Source organism: Telmatherina bonti (genome assembly GCF_933228915.1).
Source record: "Telmatherina bonti genome assembly, chromosome: 1".
Lineage (NCBI taxonomy): Eukaryota > Metazoa > Chordata > Actinopteri > Atheriniformes > Telmatherinidae > Telmatherina > Telmatherina bonti.
In genome coordinates, this window is record NC_136619.1 from 29685347 (window position 1) to 29697389 (window position 12043).

Here is a 12043-nt window from a genome sequence, read left to right on the forward strand (position 1 = left end):
GTACATCTGCACTGTAACATAAGCAATAGCACGGATTATCCAGTGTTGGTGCTTTATAAAGGTCAATAAACACAACCTGAAATAGACTTACATAACCACAAAACACAGTGGATGACCTACAGAGGAAACAGTACTGCACTTTCAGGAATGATACATGAAAATGACTTCTCACATAAGTAACATAAACGGGGTTGATTAATTAAAATGCTGTTTGCGTGGGAGGAAGGAAACCAAGTCAAATTCAATCCCCATGATTGAACTCATATGTATGAGCAAAACTCAACTTTTCAAATCAGCATTCCTCAAATATTATAAACAACAGATTGTGTGATTATATAGCATGCTTAGTGTCTTAACCTTGAGCGTAAGAAAGTGCAAAGGGGATGAGAGTCTGCACAGTCTGAGCTGTGCAGGCTACAAAGTACATGTGTTGTGGGCAGTCAGCTGACACCATCAATTCACGAGGCTGTGCAAAACCCCAAAAGGAACGCAGAGGCTGCTTAAATGCCGCTCTGCAGGCCTTTACATGGCCCTGCTACATAGCTCCACCACATTTTAACAGACACGCAGTTTTCTTGTTCTTTAAAGATAAAGTTGTAAAAACATGCACAAACTGCGTTTTCTCATGTTCATACTGAAAGCACCAGTAGAACATCTTCCATTTTCACTTCCACTTTCTAGTAATTTCATACAAGAATCTTGAACAGCTTTTACTTGGGTATAGCTGCATTTTTTTTTAAAATGGTTCAAAAAGCTGATGTGTTTATTTCAAATGGAAAGCAGCCACTGTAAAATCATTAAAAACAAAACCCAAAATGCACCAGAATTGAGATGTTAAACTCTGCAAACCACACAGAAATCTGCCTCTTTACTGACACCCCCCAATATTTTTCACTTTTTTGTTGTTTACACTGATCTTTGTCTGTAGGAAGACATATTTATTAAGCTCAAACCAAGAAAAATCTTTTACTATTCATGTAACAAAATGGCAATTATGTGAATATGTTAAAAGTAAAAACAAACAAAAAACTTATTTACCTATAAATCATTCACCGAATCATTAAATATTCATTTATTCAGGTGCATTTTCACACTCTTACATACAATACAATCTGATCTACAAAAACATCAGCACGTGACATTGGACATTTTGGTCAAAACAGACAGGATACCAAAAATAATACCCGAGTGGCTGGTAAGCATGTCATTTAGCATCTTGTGTTACAGATAACCAAACCTCTCTGCCCCACTTCACCCCTGAAGCCTCATGTCCTTAGCTGCTTCTCTACTCAGCCAAGCAATCAACCAAACACTCAGTAGTTTGTGCAGCCATTCAGAGGGAAAGTTCCTCAAATGAACAACAGAATAACACAAAAAAACAAACAAACTTAAAGTCTTGACAAACCAGCTATGGTAGAAAATAAGTGATTTAGAACGACGTGATAGAAGACAAAAAAAAAAAAATCCAAAGGGGGGGAAATAAAAACAAAGGAAAGTGCTAGTTAATTTCAGTTGAGTTTTGCATTAGCAGATTTTTAAGTCACATAAACCATCAACAACCCAGGCCACTCCTCCAGCCCAATCTCTGAGTCCCCCTAAAAGATATTGCAGAGTGGGAACAGCACAGCCGAGTCTCTCGCCATCTGGAGCTCTGCATCATCTGGACTTTGTATCCAGGATAGTGGATGGAGGGAAAGATGGACACCAGAGGAGAGTCGGGTGGCTGAGGGGCTGTAACCCTGTGTTTTGGGGCCAGCTGTACGCTTGCTGTGAGAAAAGCACGGCGGCGACAGCAACGCTCCTTCAGGCAACGTAGTGGTACTGGTTTGGAGTCTCCTTGTCACGTTCCATGTAGTCTCTGTCTATGAGTGACTCGATCCTCTTCTTCAGATCACCAGGCTGTGAAGAGGTAAGGGAGGGAGAGCAGATGAGCTTTGGCTATCTGTATGCCAATACCAAAATGAAAATGAAAATAATCTGCAAGGCATAATGCTTCACCTTGACTGGAAACTTGAGCTGGTTGTACAGCTCTGATACTAGTAAATTGTGACTGAGGGTCTTCCTCATCTTCATGATGCGCACAACAGCAGCATCAATCTGATACTGCCTGTCTTGAAACACACGCTCTGTGGTGCTAACTTGCTCCTCTACCTATTGGAAAAGTTCAAGAAAAAAAAAAAGCAACAGCAATCATTTTGTGTATGAAGACATGATGAAAAACTAGTGCAATGTGGAAAAAGATTTACCGTTTCCTTCATTTGAATCTGGTTGATCTTGATCCGAAAGAGTTTGTGTTTAAAGTCGTTGTTGAAATTGAAACGATCTCCGTCTTCCACGTCTTTCCCTCGAGGATTCTTGTTGAGAACACGAGCTTTTCCACATGCCAGAGACTGCAATGTGCGCCTGAGTTCTCCCTCCTCTGCGCCGAACAACAGATAATGTCAGCGTGAAGCAGCAGACACCTCAAGCACAACTGAATGGTCACACTACATATTTAAACATGTGTAACCTATGCCGGTGGCGGTGCGGATCTCCTCCATGCTGAATTCTTCTCCCTCGTTGAACATGAGCAGTACCAGCGTCTGGAAGAGGGAAACCTGCACTTCCTTCTTGCCCTGCAGGGTATGATTCTCAGTGTGAGTGAACTTTTGCTGAATTACAATAATCCTCTATCTATGCAGTGTATATATGAGAAAAAGTCTTTACCTCTTTAAACTCTGCCTTTAGTACAGCGTGACCCAGTGTTGGCTGCCACTGCAGCTTCCTCCCACTGTGCTTACCCAGGTAGAACAACTTAAATACCTCCTGGAGCTTTACCATCTATCAAAAACAGAAAGAAAAAAAAAATCCTTAAAATCAAAATACCGCCTGTAATTCTGACTTTCTTCCTTAATAACTTAATCTGTTAATGCTGAAGTCCTCCATAATGCACAAAATGCAGTGGTGCATTGCATATCTGTCGGGAGCAACATCTGCTTCCATAACTCCTGTGTGCAGAAAAAAATTGTACTTGCATGAACAAAGTGAACATCAAATATATGAAGCAATACTCACTTCTGAGGGCAAGTGAACTTCCATAGGTGTGTATGAAGGCCAGTAGCCCATGGTGAGGATGTTGACAGTGAGTTCTATGTTGCTTGGCTCACTTTGGTTCTGCATATACTAAATTGAAATATTAAAATCCTTTTACCATTGTGCATAAAAAATGCATGGAATGTGCAGGTAAGTGCATACACATGCTGGAAACATGGCTTCAAAACATGTATGGTGACAAGTTTATGAACTGAGTACCTGTTTGAACTGGATCATGATGTCTTTAGACAGCTCCATATCCTTAAACATTCCCTCAAGCTTACTGGTAAATGCGGCTCCGCATTCTGTAGGAAGTCAAAACAAGAACGGACACGTAAGGGTAACTCACACCACCTCAACTTACACATAAGACAGATAAAATGGGTTTTATTGTAAGATTGGTAGTGTCAACTTAATAAAAACACTATTTAATGATTAAACTTAAACTTCAAATATTATTAAAATATTTTCAATGTAAAATCTAATTTAAATTTGACAAATTATATACTGAATACATCATAAGGTCATTCAGAGTCTCTTTAAATTCTTTAAAGCTGGGGTAGGTAATGTTGGGGAGCTAGCAAGATGTGAAAGTAGCACCCTGTCTTGGCTCCTCCCCCTCCGGTTTTGCTCCTTGCCTGATCCAAGGCTTTTTTCTTACAAGGAGGTTATGTTTATACCAACGTTTATCCGTTGAGATAACTCAAAAATTAATGGCCGGATTTTAATTAAATTTTCATGAGTTATTGGAAATGTGAAAAGGAAGAACAGGTTTAATTTTGGTGGTGATCCGGATCACCATTTGGATCCAGGAATTTTTTAAAGGCCTTGGTTATGGTTTGCGCTCTCAGAGTGCTTTTCTAGTTCACAGCTTTTTCCACCAACGATTTTCTCTTTCTTGGTTGTTTAGCGGGAGGAGGCAAATAAACCGAGCCGGGTCGGGAAATCCTTCCTGCATTTTCTCAGCCATGAAGAAACTCATGAAATATAAGGAATGAACAAATTAAATCCGGCCTGAACGTTTTGATTTGTCAGCGTTTTTACAGATTTACAGTAAACTGAGGGGTCTAACTATATTTCTAATTGTTCATGATTACAAAATGTATAGACTACTATCAGGACAAGGAACCACTTCACACGGAGTAAAAAAAAAAAAAATAAATAAAATTCTCTGAGCAAGATTACCTACCCTAGCTTTAATTTTCAAGTTCATTTCTTTCCCCCCCAAAAAACTTGCTGATTAAAAGATCAAACAGACATGACTACAGACTCACCATGTTTGAGTTTGGAGAGCATGGACTTCTCAGCATCAACCGAGGCGCTCTTCCCAACCAGTAGACGCTTGGCCAAGTCCTTCTTGTAAAAAGCTTCAAACACATCTTTTCCTGTAGGGAAGAAACAGATCAAGGAGTCTCATCACACTGTCAGAAGCCTGGCAGTCATAAACTACATTAACTAAGAAAGTAGCACATAAAAGCATTCATTACATACAAACAGAAGTGGAACCGACCGTGTATGAAGCGGAAGATGATCATTATCTTGTCCAGGATTCTCTCCAGCTCCTCCTCTGTTGCTTCCTTGTTCCCAGCTCTTAATTTAGAATCCACATACTTAGCTGGATGGGAGGAAATAGCCAAGAAAGATGTTATGACATGTTGGAAACTCATAAAAACCCAACATAAATTGGACTGTGGAAATTCATTAAAGAGAATAGAGATTTTTTCTTTTTTGTGGGGAATTCATAGTTATGTATTCCCCCCGACCTACCAATAAGCTCAGCAGGCTTGTTGGGTCTCTTGTTGATAAAAGTTTCAAAGGCCTCTTTCATGGCATTGATGAAAGCCTCATTCCGTGCAAAGCAGCTCTGCGCCACATTGTCCATCTTGTCCTTAAAGTCTAGTAGGTCTTGAACCATGTCCTTGTCTTTCTCCGGAGTGCACACGATCTCGCCACCGAATGACTGCAATTAGAAGGTGTACGCATTTCTGGGACATAACAGAACCCTGATACCTACAATTTATGTTTGTTTGATGCTTATACCTTAATGTATTCCCTCCAGAACTGCAGCAGGGTAGGAAGTCCTCCTTTCACCTTGCTGAAGAGCTGGTAAAGGAGAGCCAACTCAGTAACACGATTCTCATCCAGCAGACTGCTCAGACCTGGCATGAAAACACACGCGAATGCAAATGTTTTAAAACAGAAGTCACAATAATCACTAGTCACACTTTTTGCAATAAACCAAATAATAATTAAAATAATAATCCATTTTAGTTAGAAGCATCTTTCAGGTCAGTCCAGATTACTGTACAACAGAAGAAAAAGAAGCAGAGAATAAAAACAACAAAAAGATAAATAAGGATACGGGCATAAAACATGAAGCTGTGTGATAACAGAGACCATGCCATTTTGAACAGGTGAGTTTTGAGTCTGGACTTAAACAGAGGTAGAGTCTGTGTTGGAAATGTCTGGCAAGAGTGAATTCCAAAGTTGAGAAGTAGAACAGCTGAATGCTCTCCTCCTCATGGTGCTGAGATGGCGGGAGGGAACAGGGAGGTGGAAAGAGGGGAACAACCTGATGGAGTGGGAGGAAGTGGCAATACAAAGGAGGTCCGAGAGAAGGAAGGGTGAGGTTGTGGATGGCCCTGAATATGTACAAAAGGATTCTGAATTTTATTCTTGATGTAAGTGGGAGCCAGTTAAATCAAGGATTGGGATGAACCGTCTGAAGTTTTTTGAGATATTTCAGAGGAAAACCCAAATGAAGAAATTGTCAAGCTTTCTTCAGGCTGTAAAGAAGGAGGCCGTAACGGCAGAGACAAGAGATGTTGGGTCAATGGAAATATGTGGAGTGCATGATATTACTGATGTTCGCATAAAACGATAATGAACCATCATGGATGGCAGGACCTGGGGGACTTTAGTTGGATGAACTGAGTGCAGCCTGAGATATAGGAGTGAAACCAGTCAAGTAGGTTGTGGAAAACTAATCAAACTAAGCATTTATGCTCGATACAGATCAGTTACATCTGTAATTTGTCCATTTTCAAGGGGCTTAGCTATTCATCACTTGATATATGAAACAAAGCAATACCACAGGAAATCACAGGGGAGGTGTTGAGTTGAACAGTCGATACAAAACTATCCAAAAGAACAAACCACAGAAGAAGAGGAACAGGTAGAAGACCATGCAGAAAATGTCAAATGAAAAGAAGCCTAAGTAGAGGAAGATGCAGAAGAAGTTGAGGAAAACTATATCAACAACTGTAGACATGGTGGGAGCATTTGAAGAGAAGCTGGAGAGTGTGTCAGCAACTACAGCACCAATTGCTGTCAAAACGCAGAAGTGAACTCAGCATTGCCCACTAGTGGATGAACTGACTTAACCATGTCTAAAAGACACATGGATGTATGAGAGTGTCAACACATGACATTTTGAAACAACCCTAATCTATGTAAGGAAGCAGAAATGGGACACAATACAGCTCCACACAAAGGTTATTTTAGATTTTCTTGCCAGTAGCCAAGCTGTAGTAAATGTATTTTCTTAACTTCAAACCAACAAATTAAAAAAACAGGTTTAATTTGCAAGCATAAGGGTTGGACAAATACAATCAAAATACATGCTTTATTAATTCAGATGGAGGTGTTTAAACTAAAACATTTAAAACTAACACAAAAACAAGGTATGCATCAATACCAGATCAACCCAGAGCTGGCAGCAGAAGTGCCCTGCGCCTGCCTGTGTGTATTTGGCATCTACATCAGGCTACATCAGGTTGAACTCTCTAAACCCCCAAATAAGCAGCAGGGTGTCTGATGCTGCGCGTATCACCATGTCATTGAACTTATAGAACTTTTCTCATAAAGAATGGAGCTGCATGTTAAATAATCACTTTTTTTTTTTTTAATTACTGCAATACAGACTCACAGCCGTGCACAGACCTGCAGAGCTTTTAAGACGGAAGATGGCAACAAGTAGGATTATGTTCATCATTAGGAGTAGGTTTGATTTAAATACAGCGTGTTAAAACATTACACTTTTTTCTTACATGTATCAAAACAACATTTAGTCCCACTTCTGGGTTTTTGCATATCAGGCTACAAGGGTTAATCTACAGCGTAGATTCAGTGTTGATCTTCTGTCAAAACATAAATTTGGCTCAAGTACAGTACAGATCATAAAACAAATTATTTTAAAGGTTAACAGAAACCAAACACTATAGACTTCAAAGATCTAAATAACCCATAAAAACAAAAGACATACCTTTTTGTAGTATTGCAGTCATATGTTCTCCTAGAAGTTGTTTTTCAACACAGCTAATCAGAGGTTTCCTGAAGGACAAACAAGAAATACTGGACTTAAAGAGGGCTTAGATTTAATATTAATGCTATTATTAGTTATAATAACGTCAACATTCAAAATATACAGTTGTTTTATATTGTACATTGCTGTCCGATTTCTATTTAAAATGGTCCTCTCTAAGACTGCCCACCCAAAAGGCCATGATTGTTAATACAAAGTTAGAAAAACTCCATACTTGACAATTACAGAAGGTGTACTAAAAACATACCTAACCATGTAATACACTGCTTATCTACAATAAATATTCATCTAATGTAAAGATAATTTGGTAAATTATATGCTGAATGAATTCGGGCCATTGTACAGCTGAGGATGATGGTACAATTCTGTATCTTACTGGGTGCTCTGGTCGAGGTAGCTCACGATTCGATCGTTCTCCTCTTCTAGACGCCGAGCCACGTGATGCAGGTATTCAGGTACCTGGACACACACAAACCCACTCAGTGTTTCTTACGTGCAGAAAGCAAATAAAGACGATGATGACACACAGATGCATTGGCAGTCTGGCTTACGTCTCTCTCCTGCATCAGTCGCTGTCCCTCAGCTGCATAGAGACGATTGGTCTCGGTCAAAAATCTTTCCTCAAAAGAGTCTTTGTAAACCTGAACAAAAACTGGGAAGTCAGTTTGAAAGCACGAAGAATCACAGTTTATGTACTAATGTGGTGAAAAATCCATCAGTTACCTGCAGGTCTGACAACATGCCAAGAAGACTTCGGAGAAGACTGCGGTCGACGGTCTCTCCATTCCGCTCCAGTTCTATCTGTTCCAAAATCCCCTCGACTGTTCGCTTCTGAACCGCACTGTCGCTCACAATATGGGTGCGAAACAGTTCCAACCCCGTATCCCTGAAACACGCGCACATCCTCAGCTTTATCAAAAACATCCCAACTTTAGACAACAACAACTCTGAAAAACAAAAAATTGCAAGTTTACCAAATAGAGGGGAGCAGAGAGTTCTGCAGCACGTAGGTACGATCCAGGAAAAGAAAGATACTTCGGATCATTATCTATAAAGACAGAGACATTTAACTCATGACATCTTCGCTCCTGAAGTACATTTTTCTGAACAGTGTGGATATGCAACGCTGTAAAGCACCACACTTACAGTTTGCCTGCAGTGGTCCTGCCAGCAGCGATTCATTCGCTTCAGGAAGGAAAGGTTGTCCAAAGACTCTGTGAGCTCCATGTTAGGGAGAAATCTTTCAGTCATGTAAGCACTAGGTGAGTGTTTCATATACGATTGTTAGTGTATTAACTTCCAGAAGTGTAGTCTAGTGTGGATGAGCACTAACATTGGCAATCTGAAGGTGGCTGTGAAAGAAACTGGCTGAAAAGTAGAGGCAGCGACATAGAAACCAGGCCGATTTGAACCATGTATTAAATTTCTAAGTGTTATTACCTTCATCAAACACAATTAACCACTTTCCAGGTCCACTTGATCATTTTGCTGTGCACAAAAACCAAAAAGGATATTCTCTAAACTGGTGAATTTGGGCTTTCACGTGATCTTCACAGACTTGGCGTAGTTGCTTGTACAGTGTGGGGGAGACTTTATACGAACACAAGTTCTCCACCGCCTTCAGAAAGAAAGTTCATCAGAGGGCACAATGCAACAGCAAATGTTTTCAACAGATTATGCAACAAAAGTTATTTCATAAATCCTATATGGCAAGAATGATGTCAGTCTCTGTAAGCTGTTTTTTTTTTTTTTTAAACCCTCAGGTGATGCACCTTCACATCTGTTTGTCTAATTTTCTACAAGCTCATGAGTTTAAAATAATTTAAAATATAAAAACCATCTAAGTAATTTTTAATTATTTATTACTGGAGCTCTGTGCAATCCCACATGGATGAAAGCTGGGGAGAAAAACAAGCTAAACTTCAGCCTTGTGTTTAAATAGACGGACCTGATAGAGCTCTTCCAGATTGTACTTGATGGAAGTGCTATTTTGGATGGCACCCACTGCATCTCGAAGCTTCAGCCACGTATCTTCTGTATAGTTCTCAGCTAACTTTGGCCTATCTGTTAAAAAGAAAAAAAAATCACAGCAGCAGAGTTCATCAGTTTGACTTACAGATTTTCACATTAGCATGAGAAAGAGTCACATTATATCATCTTTAACATGTGAAAATATGACCAAACTGATCTGGTCTTGCACATTTGGAAACAGTACATGGCTCGCTGACATTTTGACAAAGAGTCTAATTGATAAGAGTGGAAATACACTCACAAAATGTTAGGGGCATTCAAGGTATGGGCAAAATTTACAGAAAAATGTTAAAAGATCATGCTACTGATATTAAATCATAAATTTAAGAAATTTAAGCAGATTCATACAATGATAATTTCTCAAACAAATTGACGGCAGAAAACAACAACAACAAACGGGGGTGGTGGTGGGTTCAAATATTTTCTATTTTGTACTTTTTGTTTTTTTCTGTTGCTGATCACCTTGTTAGACAACAGCAAGTTGTGCAATATGGAGTTACCAGTTGTGCAAGTGCATTTAAATGTCAAATAAACTATTAAATAGTTAAGCATTAGCTATTAGTAACAAATTACTTAAACTTTTTTTTTTTTACTTCATTCATTAAGGTTGGCTGTAAAGGTCAGAGTGCATTTGAAGTAGATTCTGATATCATGTAAAAAGCTGAAAATCACTAAGTAGTTTGAGTTTTTACAAGCCTTTTTTGTGAACTGCTAACCAAGTTCTGCATCTTTTAAAAAATTGTTTTAAATTTCATTTTTCTTACCATCATTATCAGAATAACCAACAATCACCAGAGGAAGAGCTTATTGTATAATAGACTACAGACCTGCTGGTAAGTTGGTAAATAGACATTTATCACAAAGGAAAGTGCATTAAGAGCTTATTTCTGGTTAAAAATAGTATTTTTAAAATAATTTTCATCAAGATGTATCAATTTTCTAAACACAATTTATACATTTGCAGATGTTAGCCTAAACAAGGTCCAACAGAATAATGTATTTTAAACTTTCCTCATGAAAAAGCTTTAAGGACATTCATTTATTTACTGAATTATATTTTAGTATTTGAAATTTTCAAATGCCGTTTTACAATTAAAAGCCAGCTATATAGTGTTGGTTTGGACTTCACAATAAGTGAAACAAGAGACATTCACGCATTCATTTGGAGATGAGTGTTTCAAACAGGCCCAGAATAACAATGATTTGATAAAACATCATGAAACAATAAACTAATCAGAACTACTAAGTCAATAACTTCACATTGTGGTTAAAATAAAGCTCACGGACAGAGACAGGGTAACTTTCTACAGTATGATACAAAGTAAGCCCTTGTGTTGTACCAGATGATGATGTTATGCAACGTGGAAGGAAAAAAAAGAGGACAACTGTACCTTTGAAATTCTTTATCACTAATTTCTTGGAGGCGCCTGTCTTGCTTGACGCTACTGAGGACGTCCTGGCCATCCCGTTGGTGCCGTGCTCCGTCAGAGCCGAGAAGCTGGCCCTCTTGTCCTGTCGGGTGTCCTCTGCCATTATCAGATTAGCGCTTTGGCTTAACGCTGTATGGATCAAGTGTTTTGCTAAGTTACTGGTCAGATTGTTTTGTCGCCTGTTTATTCAGTCCTCAAGACAAGTTTCTCTGTCGAACCAGGCGTCTTTGGTTGACAGTGCAGCAACTTGTAACTTATTTAAAGCACATGCAAAGCAAACAGTGACTAACATAAGTTTATTTAAGAGGAAAACATAACTACGGAGAGCTAAGTAAACACACAGCTAGCTAACAGTGTGTTGTCTAAAACTGCAGCACACTTCAGCGACCACTTTTCGTCTCATTCGCAGCACTTTGTAGGCTGGTCCATATCGGTGCCGACTACTTACAGATTTCACGACATCGATTACTGCTATGTGAAGTAAACCGCAACATTAAATCGACAGCTGGTATTGACACAACAGATTCATGTTATTGGTGGCTGTCTTCACCATTTAGCTAGCTAGCACAACAAAATGGCTTTTCAGGCAGTTCAGTTGGACAGGTGCATCTTGGGTGAAAACCAGCGGAGTGGCGTTCAGGAACAGTTGGAACTTTTGATATTGCCTAAGTATTTTTGTCTGTTCTGTCAGAGGACGATCAGATTGTTTTAAAAACATTTATAACTCCTTATATGATAGATTTAGATACACTGAAGTTCTTAAAATTAGAACGTGGTCCACTGAAAAAAATGACAACAATAAACTTCTTAAAAAACTTTTTTCTTTGATTTTCTTTTCAGAAATCCATGACATTTGAATACAAATATATTTTCTGTATTTACAGACATCAAATTACATGTATGTCATGCATGTTGTAGGTATGACTTTTCTTTTTTGCAAGATGTCATTTTTACCCCTTTCCCCCCCAAATCAAATGCGATGCGAAGGAAATTTATTTTCCCAAATTTAAAATAGAAGAAAAAAAACCATGTATCATGATCAACACAAAGGCCAATTTAACCCTTAATGCCATTCTTTTTTCTTTTTTTCATAATTTGTCAGCAAATCATTTCAAAAAGCTACTTTCATTTTTAATACTGTCTGTCATTCAGTTAAATTCAGCTTTATTTGTATGGCGCCACTTCA

General features: G+C 38.8%; 1 protein-coding gene across 1 annotated transcript; it reads right to left on the reverse strand.

The window, feature by feature from the left end:
* Positions 1-1075: 1075 nt before the first annotated feature.
* Positions 1076-11440, reverse strand: cul4a (cullin 4A). The gene is made up of 21 exons (XM_079243464.1): positions 11306-11440; positions 10819-10986; positions 9345-9460; positions 8910-9014; positions 8543-8611; positions 8371-8444; positions 8120-8282; positions 7948-8037; positions 7773-7855; positions 7337-7404; positions 5113-5231; positions 4840-5032; positions 4583-4687; positions 4347-4457; positions 3292-3377; positions 3055-3162; positions 2707-2820; positions 2510-2615; positions 2247-2419; positions 1999-2151; positions 1076-1899 (listed from the first exon to the last, which is right to left on the reverse strand). Exons 1-21 carry the CDS (start codon positions 11349-11351, stop codon positions 1804-1806), a joined length of 2346 nt encoding a protein of 781 aa, XP_079099590.1. The 5' UTR covers positions 11352-11440; the 3' UTR covers positions 1076-1803.
* Positions 11441-12043: the final 603 nt, after the last annotated feature.